Source organism: Trachymyrmex cornetzi, unplaced genomic scaffold, assembly GCF_001594075.2.
Source record: "Trachymyrmex cornetzi isolate Tcor2-1 unplaced genomic scaffold, Tcor1.1 scaffold21, whole genome shotgun sequence".
NCBI lineage: Eukaryota > Metazoa > Arthropoda > Insecta > Hymenoptera > Formicidae > Trachymyrmex > Trachymyrmex cornetzi.
In genome coordinates, this window is record NW_017296741.1 from 1,410,487 (window position 1) to 1,436,611 (window position 26,125).

General features: G+C 31.1%; 1 protein-coding gene across 1 annotated transcript in view; it reads left to right on the plus strand.

The window, feature by feature from the left end:
• The window catches only part of LOC108759859 (uncharacterized), a 171,815-nt gene that overhangs the window by 54,585 nt on the left and 91,105 nt on the right, over nt 1–26,125 (plus strand). The window contains exon 4 of the mRNA XM_018505520.1: nt 18,905–19,052. Within this exon, the coding sequence (XP_018361022.1) occupies nt 18,905–19,052 (148 nt within the window). The remainder of the gene's footprint in view (nt 1–18,904; nt 19,053–26,125) is intronic.

Consider the following 26,125-nt stretch of genomic DNA (forward strand, 5'->3'; position numbering starts at 1 on the left):
AGAGAGAGAGAGAGAGAGAGAGAGAGAGAGTCTCTATAATTGATTAATCTGAATCTTTTCGCAACTAGCAAAATTAAGAAAAGATTGGGAAGTATAATGTGACAGAATTTTTTTGCACACGGCGTTAATGTTTAATCGCCAGCGTGGAACGGATATTCTTTACTGAAATTAATTAACAAAGTCGCTCTAATCAGTACCGTCCGTTGATTGGCTATCGTGTGAACACGCTAGGTGTATTTATTTAAACAAACGGCACAGATGCGAGCACGTTGATTTCACACGCGGATTATCATGAAATTATTGTACAAATGGAGGCAACACTGATTAATGGTGACGTTGATCGCATGATCCGTGGTATATTGTTATTTCAACGTATAATAATAATGCAAGAAAATATTATTTCAGAATAATTTTTCGTGATATTATAACGCGCGTTTGCACCATTCTACGAGAAGATTCGCTTTTATAAAATAGAGATAATTTGATTTCGCAATAAACAATAAAAAAAAAATAGATTCATATTTGTCCACAATATATAAAACTATTATTTTTTATTACTTGCTGCGAAATTAAATTATCTCTTTAATTCCTATTAATAAATTAATTAAAATTAATACATTTAAATTAAATAAATTTGGACATACATCACATTCAGATTTCATATAATTCAGAGTAATAACATTTATTCATAAAGCAAATTGAATTTATGTGAAATAAAAGCGGTGATCTGAATTAAATTTTATGTCAATCTTCAAACAAACTTTAGTCTATAATAAATTAATTATAAAATTTAACTTTATATTGAATTAATCTTTAATTTACGTCCAATCGTTTTGTTTGCGGTAAGTAACATTTCTTACGTTTCTAGACGAGATTTACCAAGAAGTAGAATTTAAAGTAAGTTCATACGTAATAATAATAATTTGTCTGAAATTTGATTCGCGTTACGAGTAAAATTCATTTGTTCGGTATCAAGATCACGAATGTACATACGTATACGATTGCAATAGACGAGACGGGGCAAGGGTTGTCGGGGTGTCGCGACGCCCGCAATCGAAACTGTAACTACGCGGAACTCCGTCACAGCAGCGGCGGATTTCGACGTGTGGCGTCCCGACGCGATTCGTCCCGTCACGCGTGGCATACGCGACAACTAACTTTAATCTATATATCAGAGCGTGATTTCGGTCCGTCCGTGCTGTACCGTCATAGTCGCCAACTTGGCGAATCGATCCGAACTTTAAGTTATTTTTTACTTGAGTTGTTTATTCAATTACCAATGAGTTGAATTCGCGTACGAACTATTCCTTCCAAATAAAGCGAAAATGTACTATTTAAAGTTAGTGACTTTTATGGACCTAATTCGTTTCTGAATGTATCTTCTTTCTTATTTAAAGCATATTCACGCAGTGAGATATTACGTATTTGTGTACGAACTATAATATTTCTTACGAATAAAATAAAAATATATATAGTATTTAACTTATTTTTATAAATCTACTTTATTTTTACTATGTCTTTTTTCTTTGTTTATTTAGAGTAAATTCACACACACATAGTAAAATATTATAAGAGACAATATTAAAACGAATCGCTATTTAATCTTTTTCATTGGTGATTCATTTCTATATCAGTAATATCAATTTTTCTTAGAATTTCTCTCTTTTTCTTTAAAAGATCTTTAAAAGATCTTTCTTTAAAGAAATGTCTCTTTAAAAATTTGTTTTCGAAAAATTAAAAATTTTTTAGACGAGAGTATATAATTCTGTTTCCAATTATATAAAAATTACGTATCGGATATGAAAGTTTCATTTATTGTCAATTAATAAATGATAGTCGATTTTGCTGATGGAGTTTATTGATATAATTATGCTTTTCGATTTTTGGTCATTAATAAGGTATTTTAAGATAGATTATTTAATATTCTGTTTTATTATAATGACTATTTCTCCTCTGACCTTGGTATTTCAAAAGAAGGTAAAGATATTTCAAGAATGAGTAATAATATAATATCCAGTGGTTGATCAAAGCAATCAACAAGTGGTGTTTTTCCTCTCACTTATTGGAGAAGCTATTATAGTCATATTACATAATGATGTAGTGAAATAAACCTTTATTATATCCAATAATGACGAGGACGGTATATATGAAAAACTTTCTTGAAGCTGTCTTTACTTTTACTAGTTATGAAAAATAAATGATGCAAGATTGATATTATACACGTAATGCATGACTCACAATGGATTTGTCACAATTGTCCGAAATCGGTTCGATTTTCCTTGATATATATTGAACACAAAATTCTAAGAGACATATTTTTTTAATATTAGTTCAATTTGAGATTTAAGGGATTGAACCATCCCTCAAAACTTAGTAGAGATGAAGTATTTATATGAAATATTAGATTTTTTAAAAATATAAATACACAGTGTGTAATAAAATATATAAAAAAAACCATAAAAGTTTTGCCTAAAATATTTTTCTGTATATTTCACCGTTTTGTTGATAATTGATAGAAATCAAATATAAGAGTTAACTTTAAGAGATTGTTTCATTTCTTAAATCTACAAAAGGGCCGATATAAAGAAACATGTATTTCTTAGATTTTTATTTAACAACATGTTTCAAAGATAATTAAATTGGTTTCAGACAGCTGTGACAGGCTCCTGTCAGTATTTTATTAAAATAAATTAATGTTTTCAAGATATTTATATTCACAATAATTTCAAAACTTTTTGTTCTTATATGTTTAAATATATAAAAAAAGCAGGCTTCAAGAAAATTTAGAATTTGACTTTTTTTACTTAAAAAAGAAACAAATCTTCATTCATGAATATATTACGTGTTATATCTAACAAAATGATTGAAAACTCTTATTTCTTCTATATTATTGAATTGTACATAATATACAATATAATAGACAGTTAATAATTAGGTATTTGTATAACTTTGGATGGATTTGATATTTGTGTATATTTTACTATTTTACTATGTTTTCTATTTTATAGAAGTATTAATAGTAGCGGTGTAAACGTAATATGTATGAAGAGTGTCTCAGAACTATCAGCTTTCCTATCGAGAAAGGATGATAAAGTTTGTACTAAGTAAGTAAGAAGAAAAGCCATTGTTTCAAAGTTGCGATATTAATATCTTTTCGGCTGAAGGCGATTGAAAGTTAAAGATTTTGTTCAATTAAACAGCAAAATTATATTAGTAAGAAAATCTTATCTTTTAGAAAATTCTCTAAGTAAATTTTTCTTTCTCTAGTAAATTTTTTTGTGTAGAAATTTAATCTTCAAGTAACAAAAGTACTTATCATGATATTTAATATAAAAAACTAAAATGTTGTAGTGTAACTTGAATATGAATTCAGCTTATTAAAAAAATTGGCAAAACTTATGAATAAAATAAAATTTTAATATATATATATATATTTGTTGTTCAATTATACTTTATTTAAAAAATGTAAATACTGATAGTGTTTCAACTTAGTTGTGTTCTTTAATTAACATATGATATAATACAATGAAGTAAAGCATATTTGTTGTTCAAATATACTTTATTTAAAAAATGTAAATACTGATAGTGTTTCAACTTAGTTGTGTTCTTTAATTAACATATGATATAATACAATGAAGTAAAGCGAGCATAATAACGAAACACTAATTAAATGTAAACGATGTGTTTCTAAAAAAATATATAAATATTAGAGTACGTATATACAAGGTTTTTATAAGAAGGAAGAATTAAAATTTTATGTAGCTACAGAAGAGTAAATATACAAATCAATGAATGCCGCACGAGCGTTATCTGAGAATCTCTTGATTGTCGTCCGCAAAACTGACACGAAATTCCAATATTCTCTGCTGAATTCAAAATTTGATCATTTTCGTGGTTGTGCGAGCCACATTACTCCTCGAATGTCCATTACGCCTCCTATCAACTGATTCCGATTTAATTGAGCTAACCGTAGCCAATTTGGTAAGATGCTCCGCACCGCATTATAGGAGCTCGCGTTAATCGGATAAAGTCTGCGGTCTATGAAGGATATCAGGTACGGTACGAAATGTCTTGAAATCTCCCAAGAGATCTCCGGCCCCCTTTCCTCGTTCCCTCTTTCCTCGTTCTCGTCCTCCGCCACGCAAGTATTTGACTTTCAAATGGCGGCCGCGCTGTACTCCGTTATAACCGGGCCGCTCCATTTCGAGAAGCAATTCCGGCGGCTGACGAATGGCCGACTCTCGAATGGACGAACGATAACTCGATTCGGACGCGAGCCGTGCGGATTGTGCCGCGGCACCAGCGTTGGTGCCGTAAAAATTGTGCCTACTATACACGCCAACGAAGACAGCGTTAACTGCATCGCGATGGAAAAATTGGATTCCAGAATAATCGGCCGCGTCCATCTTTACACAGCACGAAATGTAGTATGTTAGGTTGTCATGAGTGTCTTAACATTCACTAGCTATTTCTCGATCCATCATATTTACGTACTGATACGAACATACGAGACGTTTCACGATAAATATAAAAAAAATCTTCAACAAATTAATGAAACATTGGTGAAATAAAACAAATTTATTTTAGCAGATATTGTAGAAAAATTGGGTTCTATCTTGGTAACAAGCAGCAAGATAACTGCAAAAAATAAGTTTATAGATGGTATTCTTATAAAATGTTATTTTAAATATATAAATAGAAATACAGTAATGTTCTACATATGTATAGTTCAATTAAAATCTACTAAATAAGAGTGTGTATATGCTAGCGTACTGATAATTTTACCAAATTTCCGTATAAAAAGTTCATTTATATTTTACTGTAATTAAATATTTATAAGACGTCATGCAACGAATGAGCGCATAGACTCAAATTTAATTAAAGATGTAAATTAAATTTATTCATTTTTATTATTTTTAACTTTTTCAATATAGTCTGTTTTTGTAAAATAACTGCAATTATATTAAAGAAACATTTTACATTTATTATTTACTAATGTATGCAATTAAGTTTATGAATTTTGAAACTTGTCAATTGGCGTGAAAAATATATTTAAAAAATATAAGACTGTATATCGAGTTTACTGGCACACGGAAAAGGAAGTTGCAGGGAATAAAGTTTGATTAGGATCGCAAAAAACGAGTCGTAAATTTGATGCATTTTTATTTATATCTTCGCAGTTCTTCTTGCATAAATTCGAACTTTTATAAGTATCGCTAGTACTTGATTATTTTCTCACTATTTCTTCGTTTCTTAATCGTCAAATATCTTTTGCATCATGAATTTATTAGTGAATCTGCTAGAGGAAATTTCTGAATTCATGAATATTTATGTATTATAAATTAAAGCTACACTTTGTGCGACAGAATGAGTGACTTCGTAACACACAATTGCTTTCACTTAGGACATTTTGTTAATTTTTTTATTTTCAAATGTACTAAAAAAATGAACTGAAAAAAATTATAAAATACAAATACTAAACTTTAATAAATATTTGTTCAAATAGGTCTAAATAAATATTTATCAAAATAAAAACAACGTAAACATATATTTATTTGGCACAAGAATCATTAATATAATTTAACTGTAATTTTTTTTTGAGTAAATATTTGTTTATTCAATATACACGCTCGCTATCAAAATATTCTCTTTCTATACACATTGGTTATTGCGATAAATAATTATATTATATGCCTCGAATAACGCTTGCATGGAACTCGAAATATTTACTTATTAAGTAAATGTTAATTTAGTACTATTCAAAGGAAACATATATTAGTAAAATTTTTTTCAGTGTACTAATAAAATTTCTCAACACATATGCACCTGTACTTTTAAGAAGGAATCCGAAAAGTGTAACTCTTTTTTAAAATGCGGTTTAACGATTCAGAAGCTAAGTTATGGCTATCTATTATCCGCTTGGTTATTAATATAAAACAATTTCTAGCCATACTTTCATGCCCAAACGAAAACCATAAATTCCGTTCTGGAAAAGAAAAACGCGTCGATAAATAATGCATCCTTTCACCGGCCAGTCGGCCAGCCGACCATTTTCTAATTCTCCTTCTTTCCCCCCAACGCTTCGACGTCCACCGCGAATATTGGATTCCTCATTCCCCTTTACCCTCAAACACGTCGAACACGTTTTTTCTCCAGTTCCTTAATCAAACGGAAATTACCCGCGCGAAGTTGTCACCGGATACTCGCATTCGCGAATTCGAGAAAAAGTTTAAATCGGAATGCGCCAAATCGAATCACGTACATCCCCCGGCCCTCCGTCGCTCCGGAAACAAAGTGCCGACTGGCCATAGGGACGATGTGGAAACAGCGAGAGATTCGGAAGGGGAGGTAGATCGCTCTTAAAACGTAGAATCAATTACGCGAGGATTCCGATTGGTATTAACGCTCCCTCCTAATGTTCGATGTGCAAATGTGTCGTTTTCTTTTTACCCTTTGCAAATGCAAAGATTACAAGAGCGAAAAAAATTCGTAAATGATTCGGCGAATTATTGATTCGTTGTAGATTTTCCGATTTATCACTTTCTTGAATTCGCAGGTTACACAAATCTTTGACATGCAAAGGAAGGTACAACTTTTTTCTGTTTGAAAATCGTTTTATTTCTATGTAAAGTCACATTACGCAGGACCAGCGATTTGTACGTAAAGTGATGGAGTACTTCACATATGTGACCTTGGTATTGAATTTCCACACGTCCCAAGTGGAAATTTACTGTACTGCGTTAAGGATTTGGTATTGGCTCGGTATTGGCATATTACTGGATTAGTAACGATGAGTTCTGGCATCATACCGAAAGGTAACTTGGCTGGGTATTGGCAACCAGTATTAGGACAGTATTGTAGATAGTACTGTGCCAGTACTAAGGCAGTACCGTCCCAACCCTCGGAATAAATTCTTATTCTATTGATAGCCAATACTCGAGAGTCTGTACTGTGCCAGTACTAAACCGGTACCGTACCAATCCTCGGCGTAACTCCTTACTCGGTTGATAACCAGTACTGAAGAGTCAGTACTGTGCCAGTACTAAGCCAATAGTAAGCCAGTATTATGCCGATGATTGGTGCCGTACTGACCAGCAGTACTGGTGTTACTTACTATTTACAACTGTCGCGGTATCGCGCCATTTGTAAGATCCGGCATATTGTCCAACTTTTCCACTTGAGGTATTGAGCTATATCTAATTTAAATTTTTAACAAGTAATTTATTGGATTTTTTATTGGCAATGTCTTAAAGAATAACATACTGGACCACCCTGATTGATTCTTAGTGGAATTTCCTTTTCTCTGAGCGATAAATCAAATATGTGGTAAAGGATCACATTTAATGTGGGGACAGACGTATACGTAAATTATGATCTGCTTGGTGTGTGCATGCCATATACATGATACAATGAATAAGTTTCTTACTGCACTAAATAAATAAATAATTATTTAAATTCAGTTCTAATTTGAATTCAGATCCCCCGCCCGTTGATTACCCCACATACGTGAAAAATTTACTTCGTCAGCCTTGACAGTATGTTTCGACAACACAGTGTTTTCATCAGCTATATAATATTATGAAAAATTATCGTTAGACCTCTCAACATAATTATAATAATTTACAATTCGTAAATTTGAAATGAGAAGGGCTTATTAGAGGCAAAACTGTTGGATGTTCTTTACGCAAAATAATTTATAACGTCAAAATCAAAATTACATATAGTATTGTAATACAATAAAAACATACGTTTCGACCTTTAAGCTGATCATCCTCAGTGTCAACACAGTTATTTATATGGTTATTATAATTTAGCATTGTGACAAACGGCATAATAATAATTCGCATCAGTGGACATATCCTTAATGTTTATACTGCTCATATATAATCATATTGAGACTATTATAATACAGGCGAGTTTTTTAATTCATCAATTGATTAATCGTAAATATAGCTTTTACGGAGCAAAGTTGTAATGCAATTGATCAATCGATGAATTAAAAAACGCGCCTTGTGACAAATATGTGACCTACAAACAAAGCAAAAATTCTGACTGCGTCGTTTTTCATGTTTTTTTAAGATCTTGAAATTCGTTGTTAAAATTCGTGTTAAATCGTCCGTTTAAAATACATAATTCGTCGTTCCGAGATGAAAATGTATTAAGTCGTAATTGACAACTATCTCGTAACAATATAAATAAGGATTTTAATTTTTATTTCAAATACTCCAATTTTTTCTTAAATGTAATGTCATTATTACGATAATTGTCGATTTCCATGAAGAAAAATACATAAGAAAATGTAGAAATTAAACGATCCCCGAATGGTCATGAAAAAGTGAAAGTTATCTCTCCTTTTTAAAATCATAGTTCGTTAAATCAACGTTGAATTTTGCTAGTAGGAGAAATTAATCAAGAGAGAGCGAAAATGAGCTGACGATACATCGTCATGCCTGGATCTTGTAGAGATCGACTTTTGGAGGTCGACGGAGATTCGAGTGGGTCGATTAATCGAGTTACGCGAGCCGGAAGCGGAATAGGAAAGTTTCCTTGGCAGAATTCAATTTGGAAATTAAAGGATTCGCAAGCGGAACGAATCGAGGAAGTTTCCTTTTTTGAGGGGAGAGGATGAGAGATCCTCGTCTTTGTTTTTCCGTTAAGTCGCTTAAATTCGCGCGCGACGAAAAGTTTTGCTTAGTTGACGGTTCTCGATGCGTCGATTTTCTAAAGAATAATACATTACAGACTGCTAGAAATAATAAATAAGTATTTTCACTTTTTATTGTTTTTCTATATTATTTTTATAAATTGAAGTACACCTTCTCTCTCTCTCTTTCTCTTTCTTTCTCTCTTTTCCTTGGCATGACTACGTGCGAAACTATACGAGACATGGTGCTATGAAAGTTTTAGCTTACACTTGTTTTCAAGTTTTCTACTAAAATCTTTTGCACTCTTGCTACGTGAACGGTAGACTAAAAGATAAATGCAAAAATTGTGGAGCATAGAGTACATCTTATTAATGTCCTGTGAGTTTTTCTAAATCCTCATCTACAAAGTTTATCTCATGTCGTTTAGTATGTTATTATTTGAAGTATTTTAATTACTTCCCGCTATAACATAGTGAGTTTTCAAAAAAGTTAAAATTATTTACTCAAGGACGTTGTTTAATATTTTTCTGAAATTTCTATCTCTTTTTAACATATCAAAATTATGCGATGTATACTTTAACAACTTAATATATGCAAATTACAAATGTCAATATAATATCTAATATGAATTGTATTATCGTAAGACATTACTGTAGGAAAATACAATAATACGTATTACTTTACTTTATTTATTACCTTTAAAGTTTACAACTTAGAAATGTGGAAACTTGGAAATAGAGAGTTTAGGGGGAGGGCGATAATTGGCGTAATTACGTTGGCGCGGACACTATCAGGTAGATGATGAAAGGGACGAGAGGGATGAAAGGGACGAAAGGGATGGATTGTATATTGCGACGCGAAGAAATCGAATTACCGCGGTAAAACCATCCTAATGCATTTGCCCGTCATGGAATTCCGCACGCTTGTTCACTCGTGCGAATTAATGACGCCGCATTTTCAACGCAAAGCTAAATACTTAAGAAGAATATTTTAATAATATTAGTTGAAAATATATTCCTTAAAGGAGGTTCTAATTAAAAATTAATTCAAATATATTAAATAATTGCTGAATACTTAAATAATAAATTCGAAATGTATACGGAAATTGGAATATAAATTGATAAGCGAAAAATATTGAATTCATTGGATAATATTTTCGAAGTTATTTAATGAGATATATATTTTAGATTTGGATAATTTTCAGATACTTTGAGGAATGATAAAAGTCAAAGTTTTACAGTAGAGAGACTTATTTATTCAGAGACATCTAACATGTATTTTCTAACTTTCAGTACTACTCGATAATTTTCTATTTATAATATCGTTATGGGTTACATTATAATATTCATTAAACAGTTAATTAAAAAGCAATTAACGAGAAATAAAATCGTAAAAATCCCTTTTTCATGCAAGTAGGGATAATTTCATATCGCCGCGACGTATTTTACTTGTCGCGTAAGTGCAGTTCTTCCAAGACAATGCATTCTAGAGTGGTCCGCAATTCGGCCTGCAATTCGGCGCATCGGGATGCAGCTGGAAACGTGTTGGTGATCACTTTACGAGCCGACGTGATTGCAATCATCCTCCTTTCGTAGGCCAATGCCGCTCTCGCGAATCCCTGAGTGAACTTTTAATAATTCACTCACAGCCGTATGCAAGCGCAGCGTAAGGAAGAGAAAAAGGGTGAGTGGTGCATCCGCTTGTGAAAAAATTGGATCTTAAGCGGCATAAGCGTGAGCGGAATCCTCGAGTGAATTGTCCTGTGTGATAGGTTATACGGACGGGTGCAGGAGATATCAATCTTACAAAGTGCGTTTTGCATATAGGATAAACTTGAAATCATACCTGTGCCTAAGTTGTACCATGCGTGTAATTTTGATTTAAAAATATTTTTTACAGTATGTTTAGCTGTATAAAGTATAAACAGTAGTCATATTGTGCTACCAAGAAATGGACGTTATGCGCGCCTGGCAGTTCCACCAAACAATAATGAAGAAATAATTTCTTTTCATTTTCTAGTTAAATTTATACTTTTGTCATAAGGTCGGAATGCAGTAATTTAAGTTGACTCCGTAAGTTAGCCAACATATTTTTTTTATGGAAACATATTTATTTGTTAATATTTTTCTAGCAAGGACCATATGCGTTGTATTCTTTTATCGTAATTTTAATTTCAAAGTGTTGTACACTTAATTCGTACCCATAGAGGTTAAATAGAAAGGACTGAATTAAAAAAGCTAAAAATCTGCTAAAAGTCACAAGTAAACAAGTAAAAATAATTCTAAAAGAAAAATAAGTGCCGAAAACAAGGCAATAAAAGAAGAAAAAAATAAAGGAAAATGAAAAGAAAAGTTAGTATTGTGTTTTGTACAATAAGAATACAAAGGAAAGGATGATACATCTCCAAGTATGATACACCTCCAATGTATGCAATGCAAAATTTGGGTACGTAAACTTTATACGGGAATAGATAAAATGTTTACGTATATTTATACAATGAAAGATTGTAAAGATCTTGAAATACGAGATTTAAAATTATATAATAGTTTGGTATACGAATTAAATCCATTGTTTTTAAATCATACTTTACCTAACTTTTTAAAAAATTATTTTTTAAAAATACATATTGATTATTTTTTTTATGTTTGAGTCCATGACTGTCAAATTAATAAATAAAGAGTTAATTATATTTTGTTTTATTATTTGTTATATATACATTCTTTATTATAAACATATTTTCTTAAGTGGTGCGATTAAACAATCTATTATTATTATATATAATAATTATAATGTATAATAATTATTATCATGTGTAATAATTATCATGTATAATCATTATTATACATACCACATACCATTATTATCGTATACCATATACCATATACCATTACTATTTACGATTATTATCATATATAATAATTTTTTTTTCTATGAAATGCTTTGGACTTATAGTACGTATCTCTATGTTACGAATACGCGATTCAACTGAACCTTTTCGTAATATTTCAAGAGGAGATTTGCCAAAAAGATGAGAAAAGTATGCACAAACACACAAGTTTGGAATTGCTTTCAAGTTGAGTCACCTGGTAACGTTGATGCAACGTCAGCTGTCACTGAGACAGTGCGTGTGAAACTGTTCTCTGCCAAGGAGCTAAGTTTGCATTGGACGTGAAATCGCTTAGCATTGGCATTAACGAATAAATGAAGCAAAAGCACAATAGAACTGGCATCAGAATGGGACGTCTCCCATTTGACTATTGGAGTAACGTTACATTCATTGAACGATGAAATTGGAAAACCAACAAAAGATAGTGAAACGGTTTTTCTGCGTTTCTCAATATTTTGCTAATGTTATTTTCACAAAAATTGCACATTGTTGAATTGCTTGGAAGAAAAATATTACATTTAAGAAAGTTTTCTCACAGAAATAGCTTTTTAAGTTTTGTAGATTGCAATTACATTTTACAGAACAATCACGCTGTAATAGAAACAAGATTATAAGTTAACTAATATTATTAACCGTTATGAATTGTCTCGGAGATGACTGCTCCATAATATCGAGAACTTTTCTATTTTAATAGAAAAAATAAGTTTTTATTATTTGTCAGTCCTGTTAGTTTCCCAAACTAGTGTTTGCAAAAAAACATTCATTCTTTAATCGTCTGTAACACATAAATCTTTATCTCCAACGTTAATAATAACAGTATTAAAAATAACAATAATAATAGTACTAAAAATAAAATTAATAATAATAATAGTATTAAAAATAGGATAAAGAGAACGACATGTTTTTTAAGCTAAATTTCCGGATTTTAAATCGCAATTGCTGCGGGATACGCGTAGAATTATCAAGCGACTTCGACGGTTCTTTATAAGCTTCTTAATTCGCGCCGTAAAGTTTACTACGTAGGTCGTCGCGACGCGGCGAGACAGCAGGGAGAATTGAATTTACGTTGCCTCCTTCGCAATTAACATTGCGTCGCGAGTTCGAGATTACATCGAAAGTCGAAACGAGGCTCAAGGCAATCTTCCAAGGTCGTTCGCGGATAATTAGATTTCGCCGCGATTGTAAGTAATTTTGCGTACCACAATTGCGCCGATGACACTTAAGAATATCTTCGAGTCTTTTTCTTATTCTTTATTCTTTTCTGATAAAAATAGTTGATAGAACAGCTACACGATATACAGAATAATTCTGAAATTTTTCTCAATTTTTATCTAGAACATTTTTAATATCACAAATGCTAATTAATAACGGCAATTTCAATGTGGATCGATCGATGGAGTAGGCATAATATATTAAATAGGCACGATATATAATTAATACAAATTAATATAAATTAATATAAATAGATACAATACATTTTTATTAACAAACAAAAATTTTTGGTCTATAAAATGTTCTATTTTTGTTTTTATATTATCATTTCTTTCTTTATTATTGTATTAATATTATTATGTTAACAAGACTAGTTAATTTCAATTGAATCTGTAAACTCCCAAATAAAATTATTTATTTATGGTTTCTTTGTACTACCGTTAACATTATTATTATTATTGCGTTATTATACATGTACTATGTCAATCAAATGTTTTGATGTATATGTGAATAAGTTTTGCTGCATTGTGGCTGATTCTAACAATGTAATCAATTATTGATTGCACAATATTGCGTCACTTAACACAATATACTCGTACGTTTAGTGTAGTATAATCAGTACGCTATTAATTAGTGTATTAAGTCTATTTTAGTGTTTATAATATACATACGTAAAATTTGATCTATAATTTTATATGCTGTATAATAGAAAATATTTGCAACAGAGTTATATCATTTATTACTTTTTAAATTATTCTACAAAAGATATCACTGAGATCTCACAATTTAGTTTAAAATTAATTACAATAAATGTTTGATTTTGGAATGAGACACATCTCAAATGAATATATAGAGTGTGTTATATGATTATGCCACTAATGTCAAATCATAATAAGCATGTCCCTACATTGCATACTGAATGCAATAGTAATAATATAAAATATGTAATGTAATCGGCTATTACAAGAATACGTAGTACGTCACAAGTACGATAACATCAATTTAACCGAGTAGAAATTATCAGCAAAATAAATGTTTGACATATTTTTAATCATGAAAAATCTTCCTGCAATATGCAATGAATAGACCGATTGTAATAATTAATATTTAAATTTAATGCGTAATTATAAATTACAAATTAATTATAGAATGATATATGTTAATATGTAATTTTGTAATTATAAATTATACAGATTATGAATATGTAAATCTATAATCACATATTACGAATTATTAGAGAAACAGTAATTATTTATAAATCGAGTTAAATAAACCGTTGTCACAGGAATACTAAATTTTTAAACTGAAAGGCTAGATCTTTATTATATTGAGATTTCGAAAATAAATACACTAATTCTACATTTCTCACTGCTAATATGTAATGCATTGAAGTATTATTTAAGTGTATCATATTTTAGATTCTTTAAATCTTACCGTCATCATTTGAAGTTTTCCTGTTCTCTTTTATGAATGGTATCGCTTAAATTCCTTTGCACAAGCTTCTCTCTCTTCTGTCCTGCTTTCAATTTCTATCTTCTTCATTCTCACTTGTGCGGTTCACTACAGAGTAAACATTTGTATAACTTTCACCTCGCTTCACATTTGCTCGCGTCTTGCAGTGAGTAGTTCAAAGTAAACGCATATAATTGTTTACTTGCATCCTTGCCAAGAATTTAAGGTCTTCCGCTCGTCAATTTTCCTAATTAGTGCAAATTATTCGAGCGCATGCGTGCGGAAAGTTCCGAGCGAGATCAATTTTATACGCATGAGTTTATTCGTGGAATCTATAACATATCAAAACGATATAAAATCATATGATTGTGTAAGATTATTGGTGTTATAAACAATGTAAAACTAATTTTTTTCATTAAATAATAGGGGAAGTCCGGGTAAAGCAGATGTGTTAAGATTTGGGAAGAAAAATGACACAATTAAAATTAAGATCGAAAACCTTTTTTATTCTTATAATTTTATTAATAAAAAATCAACTTTGAGAGAAATAAAATAAAATAAAATTTAAAAACTTGAACATTTAAATGTTTTTTAGTCAAAACGTAAAAAAAGAGAAACCAACCGCTTTGCTTCCTTGAGCAAAGTGGATGGGTCACTCGAGTAATGAGGATGGAATTAAAAAAATCAAAATCAGTGTCGACAGTTATCACGAAAGTAGCTGCCGAATCCTCTATACGTAGTGCAGTCTTCATAAACCCATTGGTGTACTGACTGTATTGGATCCAGTCTTCGAACGGTGAGTCGGTGTATTCTTCAGAACACGCATCATATTGCGTTGCGGAAAAAAAAGTGAGATGTAAACAATGCCTTTCGTTCGCTCAAAAGATCGTCTGTTTCCTCCATCTTCCCGGTATTTTCAGTGCAATCACATACCGGGTAAAAAGGATAGGCCATTCGCTTTGCCCCCATTCACTTTGCCCAAAGAACCTACTTGGCGTGAATTTAAAATAAGTTTAAGAGCAACAAGTGAAAAATTTTAACCTCGAATACACATTAAAAGATAGAATTTTTATAAAAAATTATTTACACCGATTAAGAAACAATTACTGCTAATAATTAAGGTACGTACCTTAGCGAAAATCGTAAGAAAATACACAATTTCTTTTATTTCTCTGTCAAACACGAACGAGCGCAATCATCATATGTTGTTTTACATTTTCATGGCACCGATCGGTCATTCCTTCAACAGTTAGAGATTCATAGTATTATCTCAGATAGATAAGCAAAAATAAAAAATATTCGCTTTGCCCAGAGCGTTCGCTTTTTGCCCAGGCTTGCTCTATATTTTTTTTAGTTTTACTAAAAAAGTAAAAATTCACTTGATCTTTTGACTTGGGTAAATTTTTAATAACCAAATCTATATATTATGAGCTATTGTTATTAGTTATTTTCGGAAAGCTTGGATGCTCTATTGTATGAGTTTGCTATGGTAATGATTTATTGATATGAAATGGCGTAACCACAAAGCGCAAGACAGAATCAAATACATCGAGAATTCGGTTTAATCGAAAACCTCAAAATGATGCGATTTAATTCTAGTTAAACCAAAATACACCTGTCCTTTCTGTTATTTGAATATTCGGATCTTAGAAGAGATTCACACGATTTGAAATTCATACAATAATATTTTGATTATTCATTAAATTTTCTAATGTTGCTAAAGTAGCTTAATAAAATCATTTAGAATATAAAATGGCTCAGAGCGATATAATATTTATGAATTATTTTTTGCTACTTGCCGAATTTTGAAGACAGTCAGTGTCAATACTTTATTCCGATATCAGCGACACATAGTTTCTATGGATATCTAAAGAGCTGAGGAAGTTGAAACCACTTGGAAATCCGCAAGAGAGGAAATTATCGAGACGTCCAAACTTCGACGGTCCGTAGAATAAAATTATGCGACAGCTTTTGCAGCTTTTGTTTCGTTTCTTAACATAAATTATGAATAATCCTCCAAGTTCGTCCTTTCCAGAACTTATGTCGTCGTAAGACGAGAGCTGATTTTAATATAATAATGATAGCTATAATCAGCATATGATAATAATAATTTTAGATATTTTACAATACAATAAAGTCATATATAAAATAGATATTTATAACGAAATTAAGAAAAACAGATACTTTGACTAATAATAACGATTCCATTATTGTGCGTAATATAAATTTGAAGTCTTCTATGGATAGATACCTGCACAAAATCGATTAATAAATTAATAAAAAGTATTAATAAATTTATATATATATTATATAATAATAAATTGTAATTAAAAAGTTATCCGATAATATATAAATTATTAAAAAATAATAGTTATAGAAAGTTGAAGAGTTTTTTTTTAAGAACATTGTATATCATATATTTGTATTTTTGGATAAATGGGAGAAAAATTCTGCAAACAAATAAAACAAATTATTTCTATCAATTCCATTTTATTATGAGTTGCGGAGAGAGCGTGAAAAAGTTATACAGTATTGCCAGTTACAATCAAAACAAAATAAAAATAAATATTGATTAATAAACATTTACAAACTGTTTTCTACATTTAATTTAATAAAATATGTATTACAATAAATATCTGGATAAAATGAAATTCTATTCTTAAAATAATTATTTCAAAAGGAGAAAGAATAAATTTCTACAGTTTCCAAATCACAATTCAATATGGCTCTACTTTGAGAAAATATGTTTTCATGATTATTTGTGTAAGAAATACGTAAGAACAATTAACGTTTCAAATAGTGGGCATACCTTTGGGTTGGCTCGCGCCGTAAATAACGAGCGACGTGGTAGCTGAATTCTAGTCCAGTCCAAGTAGAACGTAATTAGAAATTCGCCACGAGAATCATTGCCAAGTGCCGAGGTGATTGGGATTATCGTGCGCTACAAATTTAAATAATCTTAATTTCTCCAATAATGAAACAACTAAACGTAACGTTATTTTGCGACATTTTTCATTCTTCAATAATCACAAATAGCTACTTTATTTAACAATAATTAAATTTCGAAATTATCAATTTATTTAACGCGCGACTTTTAATATCTAATCAGAAAGCTTTTAATGATTTATGTTTATGACATCGAAGTAATCAGCTGATTAAATTTTATGATGGTTAGGTTTAGTCAGATATTTTAGAAACGTCCGCTATTACTTTAATAGAGGCTAACATTACCGGGTTCACTTCCGCGTCGTAAAATCGGAAGCGAAACGACAATTCTTCGTCGATTAAATTCGTCGACGCGTCGATTACTAATTTTGACGTGCAAGCCAATATCGGCCCCTACCTCTGGGCTATCCCACCGTATAACTGTCGATATTTATGGAGAACAACTCTTTAATAAATACATGTATATATTGGCGTCGTGCCGGTGTCAATCGCCGTCCTGATACACCTGTGAAATCGATAATCGTTTCTCGTTTATCGGTGATGCGAGCTTTTTGATGATCTCCCGATAAACTTTTCCGTCGCAAGCAATCAAAGTTACAAATTGGATTCGTGCGACGAGCGACAGCGAAGTTATGCGCGATGTGTTGTAAAAATAACGTGAAATACTTATTGAGGACCTAGTTGAAAAATTCGCGCTCCATACCGCATGATCCATGACAATTATTCCGTCAATTATTATTACCGATAAATGTCAATTCAATGTTGTTTAAACCCTTAAGTGGTACACTGGATTATGCACAATAGCTTTGCTGTGACCTTAATCGTATACTCAGTTTAAATTGAATTCGATATGATTATATCCGTCTTAAGCATTGCGATAAGATGATATACATATATATGGCGTGTACGTGCATCGTTAAATGCATTAATAGGTTAAATTCAATATATTGATATATAGCTATATATTAGATGTTGCGAGAGATTATACGATGCATTTTAGTCATTTAAGACTAATTCAATACATGTAGATCTAAAACCGTCGTTCAACAATTGATATATATATACCTAAGTAAAAGATATAATGCAAAATAAAACAAATGATAATAAATAGTAATAACAACGATGATTACAATACATGCGGATGTGTAGCTTTCTAGCGTCAAAGAGACATTCGCGAACGCTAATTGGCGCGTCGTGGATTAATTAACGCCTCGCAATCCCATTGAGCAACAGTTCGTTTTCTACTTTTGCGAAATAACGCGTAAAACTAACGAGATCGTTAGTGGCAACCGACTATTTTTGCGGGATTAATCGATGCCGATTAATTGACTTAATCCATTATTCTCCCTTTTTCTCATTTCTTCAGTTTCTTTCTAAAAAATAACGTGACAATGTGAAAATGAATATACATCTGCGTTAAATTAATTAAATAAATTTAAGTGCTTCTGAATAACGAAGATTGATATCGCATCTTAATTTGTTTGAGATTCTATTTTAGATATCCGTATGAGATTAACTTTTATCTTCAATATTTTTCTTTTTAATTGGAAGATACTATAAAAGGTATTTCTGTCTTGAATAAATATTCTTTAGATATATATTTATTATAAATTAAAAATTTTTTTGCTAGAATGATTTTTATAGTCATTTTATGTGGACTTTGTGAAAATGTTGACACTTTTTTTGTGTTTTTCATTTCGTTACTATTTTAAATAGAAAGAGAACTAAATTTTGAATTCTCCTTTTTTTCTAATGTTTTCAGGCGATGAAGATGAGCAAAGTGGGCAACCAGACCAATTCGCAGGACCCACAGGCGGTGAATTCACGCGTTTTCGTCGGGAACCTGAATACATTTCAATGTAGCAAGACTGACGTGGAACGAATGTTCCAACGCTATGGCCGCCTGGCTGGTAAGTTTAATAGTAAAAATTATTTCTGATAAAAATAAAGTCACTGATTGTGAGATAAAGTCATTAAAGATTAACTACCAAAAGTTCCGCGTATAAATTTTTATAAAATATATGTTTCAAACTGAATATGCTGAAAAATAGAACAATTAAAAGCAGACTATATAAAAACCTAGCTAACAAGTGAAATGTTAAAAAATACCTGTCAAAAATATCTGTTGAAAAATATGCTTAATAATAGATCGTGGAGAATGAAAAGCTTAAAAATATCTTGTTTAAAAACGAGTAATTTAAAAATAGGTAAAAAAAATTCCATGCTTTTGAAAGTGATATTATGGATATATGTAAAGGAATTTTATTTAAACTATTAAAATCTATATTTTTTCTGCATTTAGGATCAAATGTGTCTCTTTATAAAGAGCAAATCCATATCTAGATCGGTGGGTTACCTGATTTCATTTATCTTCCCCGCATCTTAATTCGTTTCAATTATACTCCGCGGAAATTTAGCAGCCTGGCGATTCCATCGGAATAATTTCTTCGCAATCCTTTTGCACACGAGCGCGAACGTTAATCCTCTGCGAGCTATGTACTTTATTTCCTGAATTTAAAAAAGACCACGATATTAATAAAAGTAAGATAGCGACGAAAGAAAGATAAAAATCGATTATCGTGCGAAAAGAAAGAATCATTTGATTATTTCCGAATGTTCTCGATCCTTCCTGAGGCATTCTCGATAAATCGAATCGCGTGAGAAATCGACGGCCTGATAACATTCGATAATTCGCGATCGAATAACTTATTATCCGGCGCGGAAAAATTGCATCGAGAAGAATAGCGGAAGGGGCAGCGGGGCTCCGGGAAAATAGGATCTCAGTAACGCAATTTGTGCCACGGCGACTTGACCTTCGATAGCTCGAATTGGATATCCGTCGGTCTCTAGTTTCAGGAGGAGCGGCACGATGACTGCCGCTGCCTTCTCTTCCTTTGTAAGCCGTAACCTCGTTTACTTCGCAATCGCAGGATTTGTTATCCCGGAAAATCATTTTTCCGCAGGGTCTTGCCCCTTCTTGGGAACGAAATTACGATTGCGATCTGGAGTGATAGATAGACGAACGATGATAAATCGAGAATGACCATGTGAGGTCGGCCATGATAGATCGACGATCGAGATAATATCAAATCTCTCGCTCTTTTTATTGAATCTATATTGTAAACTATTTATTACACAGAAAGAGATAGTTTTTGTCGAAAAAGGATTTTGTCGAAGTAAATCCTTTTTCGACAAAAATCTAGAACTTTAGCTTATAGATACAGATCTGAAAATAATTTTGGATCGTCAAAATAATGACGTAGGAATCTCAAGTATGATAAGTAATGCTACAAAAATATTATATGCATTTAAAATATTCTAGCAACAAGTTTAAGCATCCTACGTAATTATTTTTATTGTTCAAACAAAATTATTTTTAAATCTGTATCTCTAGATAAATTTTTAGATACTTTGACAAAACTTTTTTCCGTGTATAATTCAGCACAAAAAATTTCTCAACTTTGATGTTAATAACAGACTTATAAAATCTAGTTGATTTTTTCAAAACATTCAACGTTATAATTCAAATAAAGATTTTATTAAAGCAACGTTCATTCGAGAAATTAGTTAAAGAATACAATTTTTATTTGTTATAACTTACTCTGTCTCTACTTACAGTTTATACTTACATATTAAGTTCAACATACAAAAAGGGTTATATAGTGCAATAAATAATATAATAAACCAACGGGATAAGATTTATATAAGTATAAAGAATGCTGTAAAATTAGTTTCGTGTCGACGCAAGTGATATTGGTGTTCGCCAAGTGCATCGCCGGAATCCACTGGGAAGTTATCCCGCCCCGGTCTGTCCAGCAAAATCGCAATTTCAAATGTCGGATGTCGAAATTACAAGGAACGCTGCTAGCTGCCGATAAACAGCTTACTTTCTCAATAAAGGACGAAGACAATAAGGGCAACTTCGTCCTTGCAGGAATTAAGGCGCTCGCTGGATTAGAGGGACGCCGATACGAGGGATAAGCGGCGTCCTGTACGGAGGCGACGCCGCGTGCAATGCGCGATAGCAGATAAATTACAAATTCTACGAATCGAATATCTCTTTTACAAACAACGTTTAACGCGAAAATGTATACAGTCTCCGGCTTTCTGGAGAATTGTTTCTGTTTGAAAATCGGTTTAAAAACGAAATCCTCGACAAAGATCGCTCTCATTTTAGTAATTTTTCTGTGTAAACTTTATGTCTTTCTTACACAACAAAACGAAGACAGATTAAATGCGCGTAAAAGTCGTATATGATTTTGCTGAAGTATTTAAAAATTTAGCTAGATACAGAATTGAAAATAATTTGGTTGGACCATAAAAATAATTATGTAGGATATTCAAGCTAGCTGCTAAAATATTAAAACTTTTTGCGGTACATCATGTTTGAATTTCCTATATATAATTATGTTGATTGTCTAAAATAAAGCTATTTTCAAATTTGTATCTAACAAAATTTTTGGTAATTTTAGAAAAACCTTCCTTTCCACATAGCAACAATTCTATCTTGCGCTCTTACTTTTGTTTAAGAAATATTTTAATATGTGAATTTTATATATACATATAAAATTTTGCAAACTGCGCGCCGAAATCATCGTTGATCTTGAGAAACGCATCATAGAACTATTTAGTAACATTACAAATTAAATTCACAAGCATTTAATAATATTGCTGCTAATAAACATCTTAAAAACTGTAAATAATTGTATTGTAAACAAATAATAATTATCGTATTGTAAATAAATAATAACTATAATAAAAGCTGTAAGTATTAATGGATCGATATAATAAAAGCTGTAAGTACTAATGGATCAATTTGAAAGAATGAATTTGTCACCAACATTTAAACATTAGTAATTCTGTAAGTGATTAAATTTAAATATTTCGCCATATAAAAGAGCTGGACAAATTTCTTTAATTAATAATTATACATTGTTAATTTTTTTTAATTAAGTAACTTTTTTAAATATATAAATTGTTTAATCTAATAAACTTTGTACATATGTTATTTAATGTCACAAAAAATACATTTAATAAGATAAATATTTATATAATTTAATGTCACAAAGGTTACGGTCCATTTGAGGCTACAAATGTTTTTGAAATATTTTTTGGTCAAAAATATTGACTGGTCAATAAAATGCTTAGACGCATTTGTAGCGGCAAGTGGACTGCACTAAAAAAAATATATTTAATATCAAAAAGGAAAAACTGTAAAAAGCGCAATCAATTTTTTTGGTTATGAAAAATTCAATTTTTAGTTATTCAAAGAACTTAAACGAAGGGAATATTTTTTGAACATCCTATACACAGCTGTATTGGAAGAAATCGTCACTAGAATGATTTAAATCTGTACTGTCGAATGCCCAGATAACAACACTAGACAGTCTCTCTGCCGACAAGTTTTCCAATATAAAGTCGATATTTGTTCTATATAAATGCCAAAACATTGGAAAAATTCACTGCAACAGGCCCTCAACATAGTACTGCTGTTATCGAGGCACTTGGTTGTCACTTTAGTGAATGACGACTTTTACAAAAAACATAGTTACGGAAAATACAAATAATTGTTACAAAGAGCGGACTTGTCTATTTTTGTGCGGAGATATTTTTATCAAATCAAACTTTGATTTCCATTTTTCCATTTCAATATTTTACCTTTCTCGCAATTAAATTTGCTCGGTCTTTTATTTGTACCTAACTAAAGGCGATTAATTAAACCACGTACAACTTTTTTATTAAAATTTAAAGTTTACTAAAAAGTTTAAACTGTAATAGTTATTAAGGGGATCCTAAAGTAGTCTGTATTACCTACTAAATATAATTTTTGTATAACAATTACTTTTCTATAGAAATCAAAACCTTAAACGGTCTAGCTGAATCTTAATGCTTATATGATTCTCGTGTGAATTTATATACTACGTATGTAATCCTCAGAAACGCCGGAAACGCGCATGAATTATTTTTCTCTTCTTTCATTGATTAGAAAATCCTTTTCCAGAATTAAAGTATACGCATTAATACGTGTCCGTGAGGTGGAGTTCTATGCTGAGAACGACAACAAATTTCGAAATTGACAATCTTCTTTACTATTTCTTGATCCAATATGACGCTCTATAGAGCTGTCACGTCGTAACAAACATTTCCTTCACATAAAAGCTGTGCAATCTGTACTTACGAAATAGTAGTCCACAGACTAGTAGTTTGCACGAAGAAACAACATAGATTTCTTAAAATTGGACTTAAACGTCTAATTAAACCATTATTGTTGTATAAAAATTTACGCGTATATGTGCGTGAAATATTAATGTAGTAGTATGTAGTGATGTGTCAACGTAAGTGATGACACGTATATCGTCTGTAAGTGCTATTTACAATATGACTAATTGTCTTTAGGATTCCCTTAAGAGTAGTTTCCGTAAACAAATCTTATATTTTGTTTTAACAAAAATGTTAAAGATTCGTTGTTTAATATGCAGTTTTTCCTAGAAAAACATATTATAAGATGTTATTCTTTCATAAGTTTTTACTATTTCATATTTTTCTAAATATATTTAAATTTGAGAGATTAAAATTGTTGCTATTAAATTTTTTATATGTAATTTTTTCCATTTCTTTTTTAATAATTTTATTTAAATTTTGAAAATAATATACATAATGTGAATCAAAGGAAATACACAAAAGTTTCAATCTGTTTTAATTTAATTTTTAATGCCATCTATATCCGGTAGAATTAAAGATAAATCCCCCCAAGATGGATATTACTGAAACTTTAGCTTGAAACTTTTTTTGGAGTTTGACACCGATATCTTATAATGATTCTGTTTTTATTCTTATCTGATCCTGTAATAGTATTAAAATCTAATTACCAATTTTGAATTGATCTTGTTTCCGAATTGATCCGAACGAAATCCTCCAAGCATCTCTGCAAAATCACGTGACTGATTACATTACCATTATAACGCCTACAAACGTCAAAAACGATCGATACTTCAAATGGTCGCGTAACGATTTTCTGATGCGTGCTCTTGTCTGGATGCAATTTCGATATCGAAATCAAGTAAATGTTTTTTATTTATATATATCAAACTATTTCTTTATATATTGAGACAATTCTGATTTGCATCAGATAATAAGACCTAGAATACGTCGGTCATCGTAAGAAATTAACATAAAACATTTGCGCAAATATTGAAAGAATTCGAACTCAATTGTCTTTACGCATGCTAGACTGAGAAATAATTAAAGAAGTAAAACTCATACTTCATATTTATGGTTTGTTTCTACAAATGTAAAAATAAAATCCTTATTTTTGCATTTGTAGAGTTTATAGATTTTCTTTTGTAAATTGTGTAGTTTAAATAATAGTAGCTATATTATTTATATAACGTTACACTGTTTTACATATTTGTAGTTTCCTAATTTAATTTTTATTTATATATTTTTTTTTCATTTTCTTTATAATGTATGGTTTTAAATATAAAATAGAGGTGTATAAAATACTTCTGTAAAACAGACCATATGCTAAATTAATAGTTTTGTGTTATAGTGTCAAATAGTTCTGTTGTAGCTGAAGGCAATCATATATTTATTTATGAGAAAATCCTCAAAGCAAGAAACTGTCGCGTTACATGTTTGCATTTTACAGAACAGCCTAAAGTATGCATATAAATGAATGAAAAAAACTAAGAATATAGATGTAAAAAGATCCTAGAAAATTTTATTTACATCTACTTGTAGATATTTTGCAGATAATTCTTGTGAAAGAAAAAGAGTAGGAATATATGACATTACTATTTACTGCGTCAATTTTGAGGTCCATTTGTCAGACGCTCATTTTTGTTTCTCTTATGAAAAAGTTAATTATTGTAAAATTGCAAAAATTATAAAAATTGCTACATTATCTGACTAAGACACTTTTCAGTTTGTATTTATGTTTCTAAAGATTTATTTGCAGCGCTTTTGTTTAAGAAATATTGTCTACAAACAAAGTGATATATCGGTATCGGTGAGCTGTTCTTCTACGCACAGGTTTTACCACGTCTGAAAATAATATTTAAAAGTCAGAAAAATAAAATAATGACAGGCGGAGGGCGTCGTATCAACCGGTCCGCACCTCGCACATATATACTCGCACTTACGATCGCGCATTTCGCTATCGCGGTTTTTATGACTAGAATAAATTTCGTCGTGGAACTCTTGAGCGCCGATATCGAACTCCCGCACCCGTCTCGCGTGCACAAATGCACACATAACACCGCCGCCGTCCCCTTACGTATGACATGCGCGCAGACAGCGATTTAAATTCCGGAATAAACGTTACGGCGATGACGAGTTACGTTACGGGGATCGAAGATCGATACGATCGACACGACGATCTCCTTTCGACCGATATGCAGCCGTGAAAATGTGAGGGGTGGGATTAAGCTTTGAGATATGGGGATGATATAGTGCTTTATCGGAGAGTCGGGCTCCAAAGCGCTAAATGTTTCGGGAGATCGACGGGATCGCTATGTAATACATGATAAATTTACCCTCTTGCTTGGAAAACGCGAAATATTTGTATAGACAAATCAGGACGTCAATTGTGTATCTTGAAAATTACAAAAGTGTTTGTAAATTCACTAGGCGTTGACCAATGAAATTATAAACATTCTAGTGAATTTGGTCACTTTTGTAATTTTCATTTCATTTCAAGGTACGCAATCAATCTCTTAAAAAGTAAAACTCGGAAAGAAACAATTAAATGAAGTTGCGATCTTAGCGACAATAATAATGTGAAAATATATGTTTCTGTATGATAAAACATTTATTAAATCATTTCAAATATTTCTTTTAGGATAACGCGCATGTATACTGGATTTTTTCAAATTTTAAATAAAACTATCGATATCCTATAATCGATAACAAAGAATTTAAAAAATTATATCACATAATGTTACTGTGTCCAATTGAATTTTTTACAAACAAGAATTTTTAATAT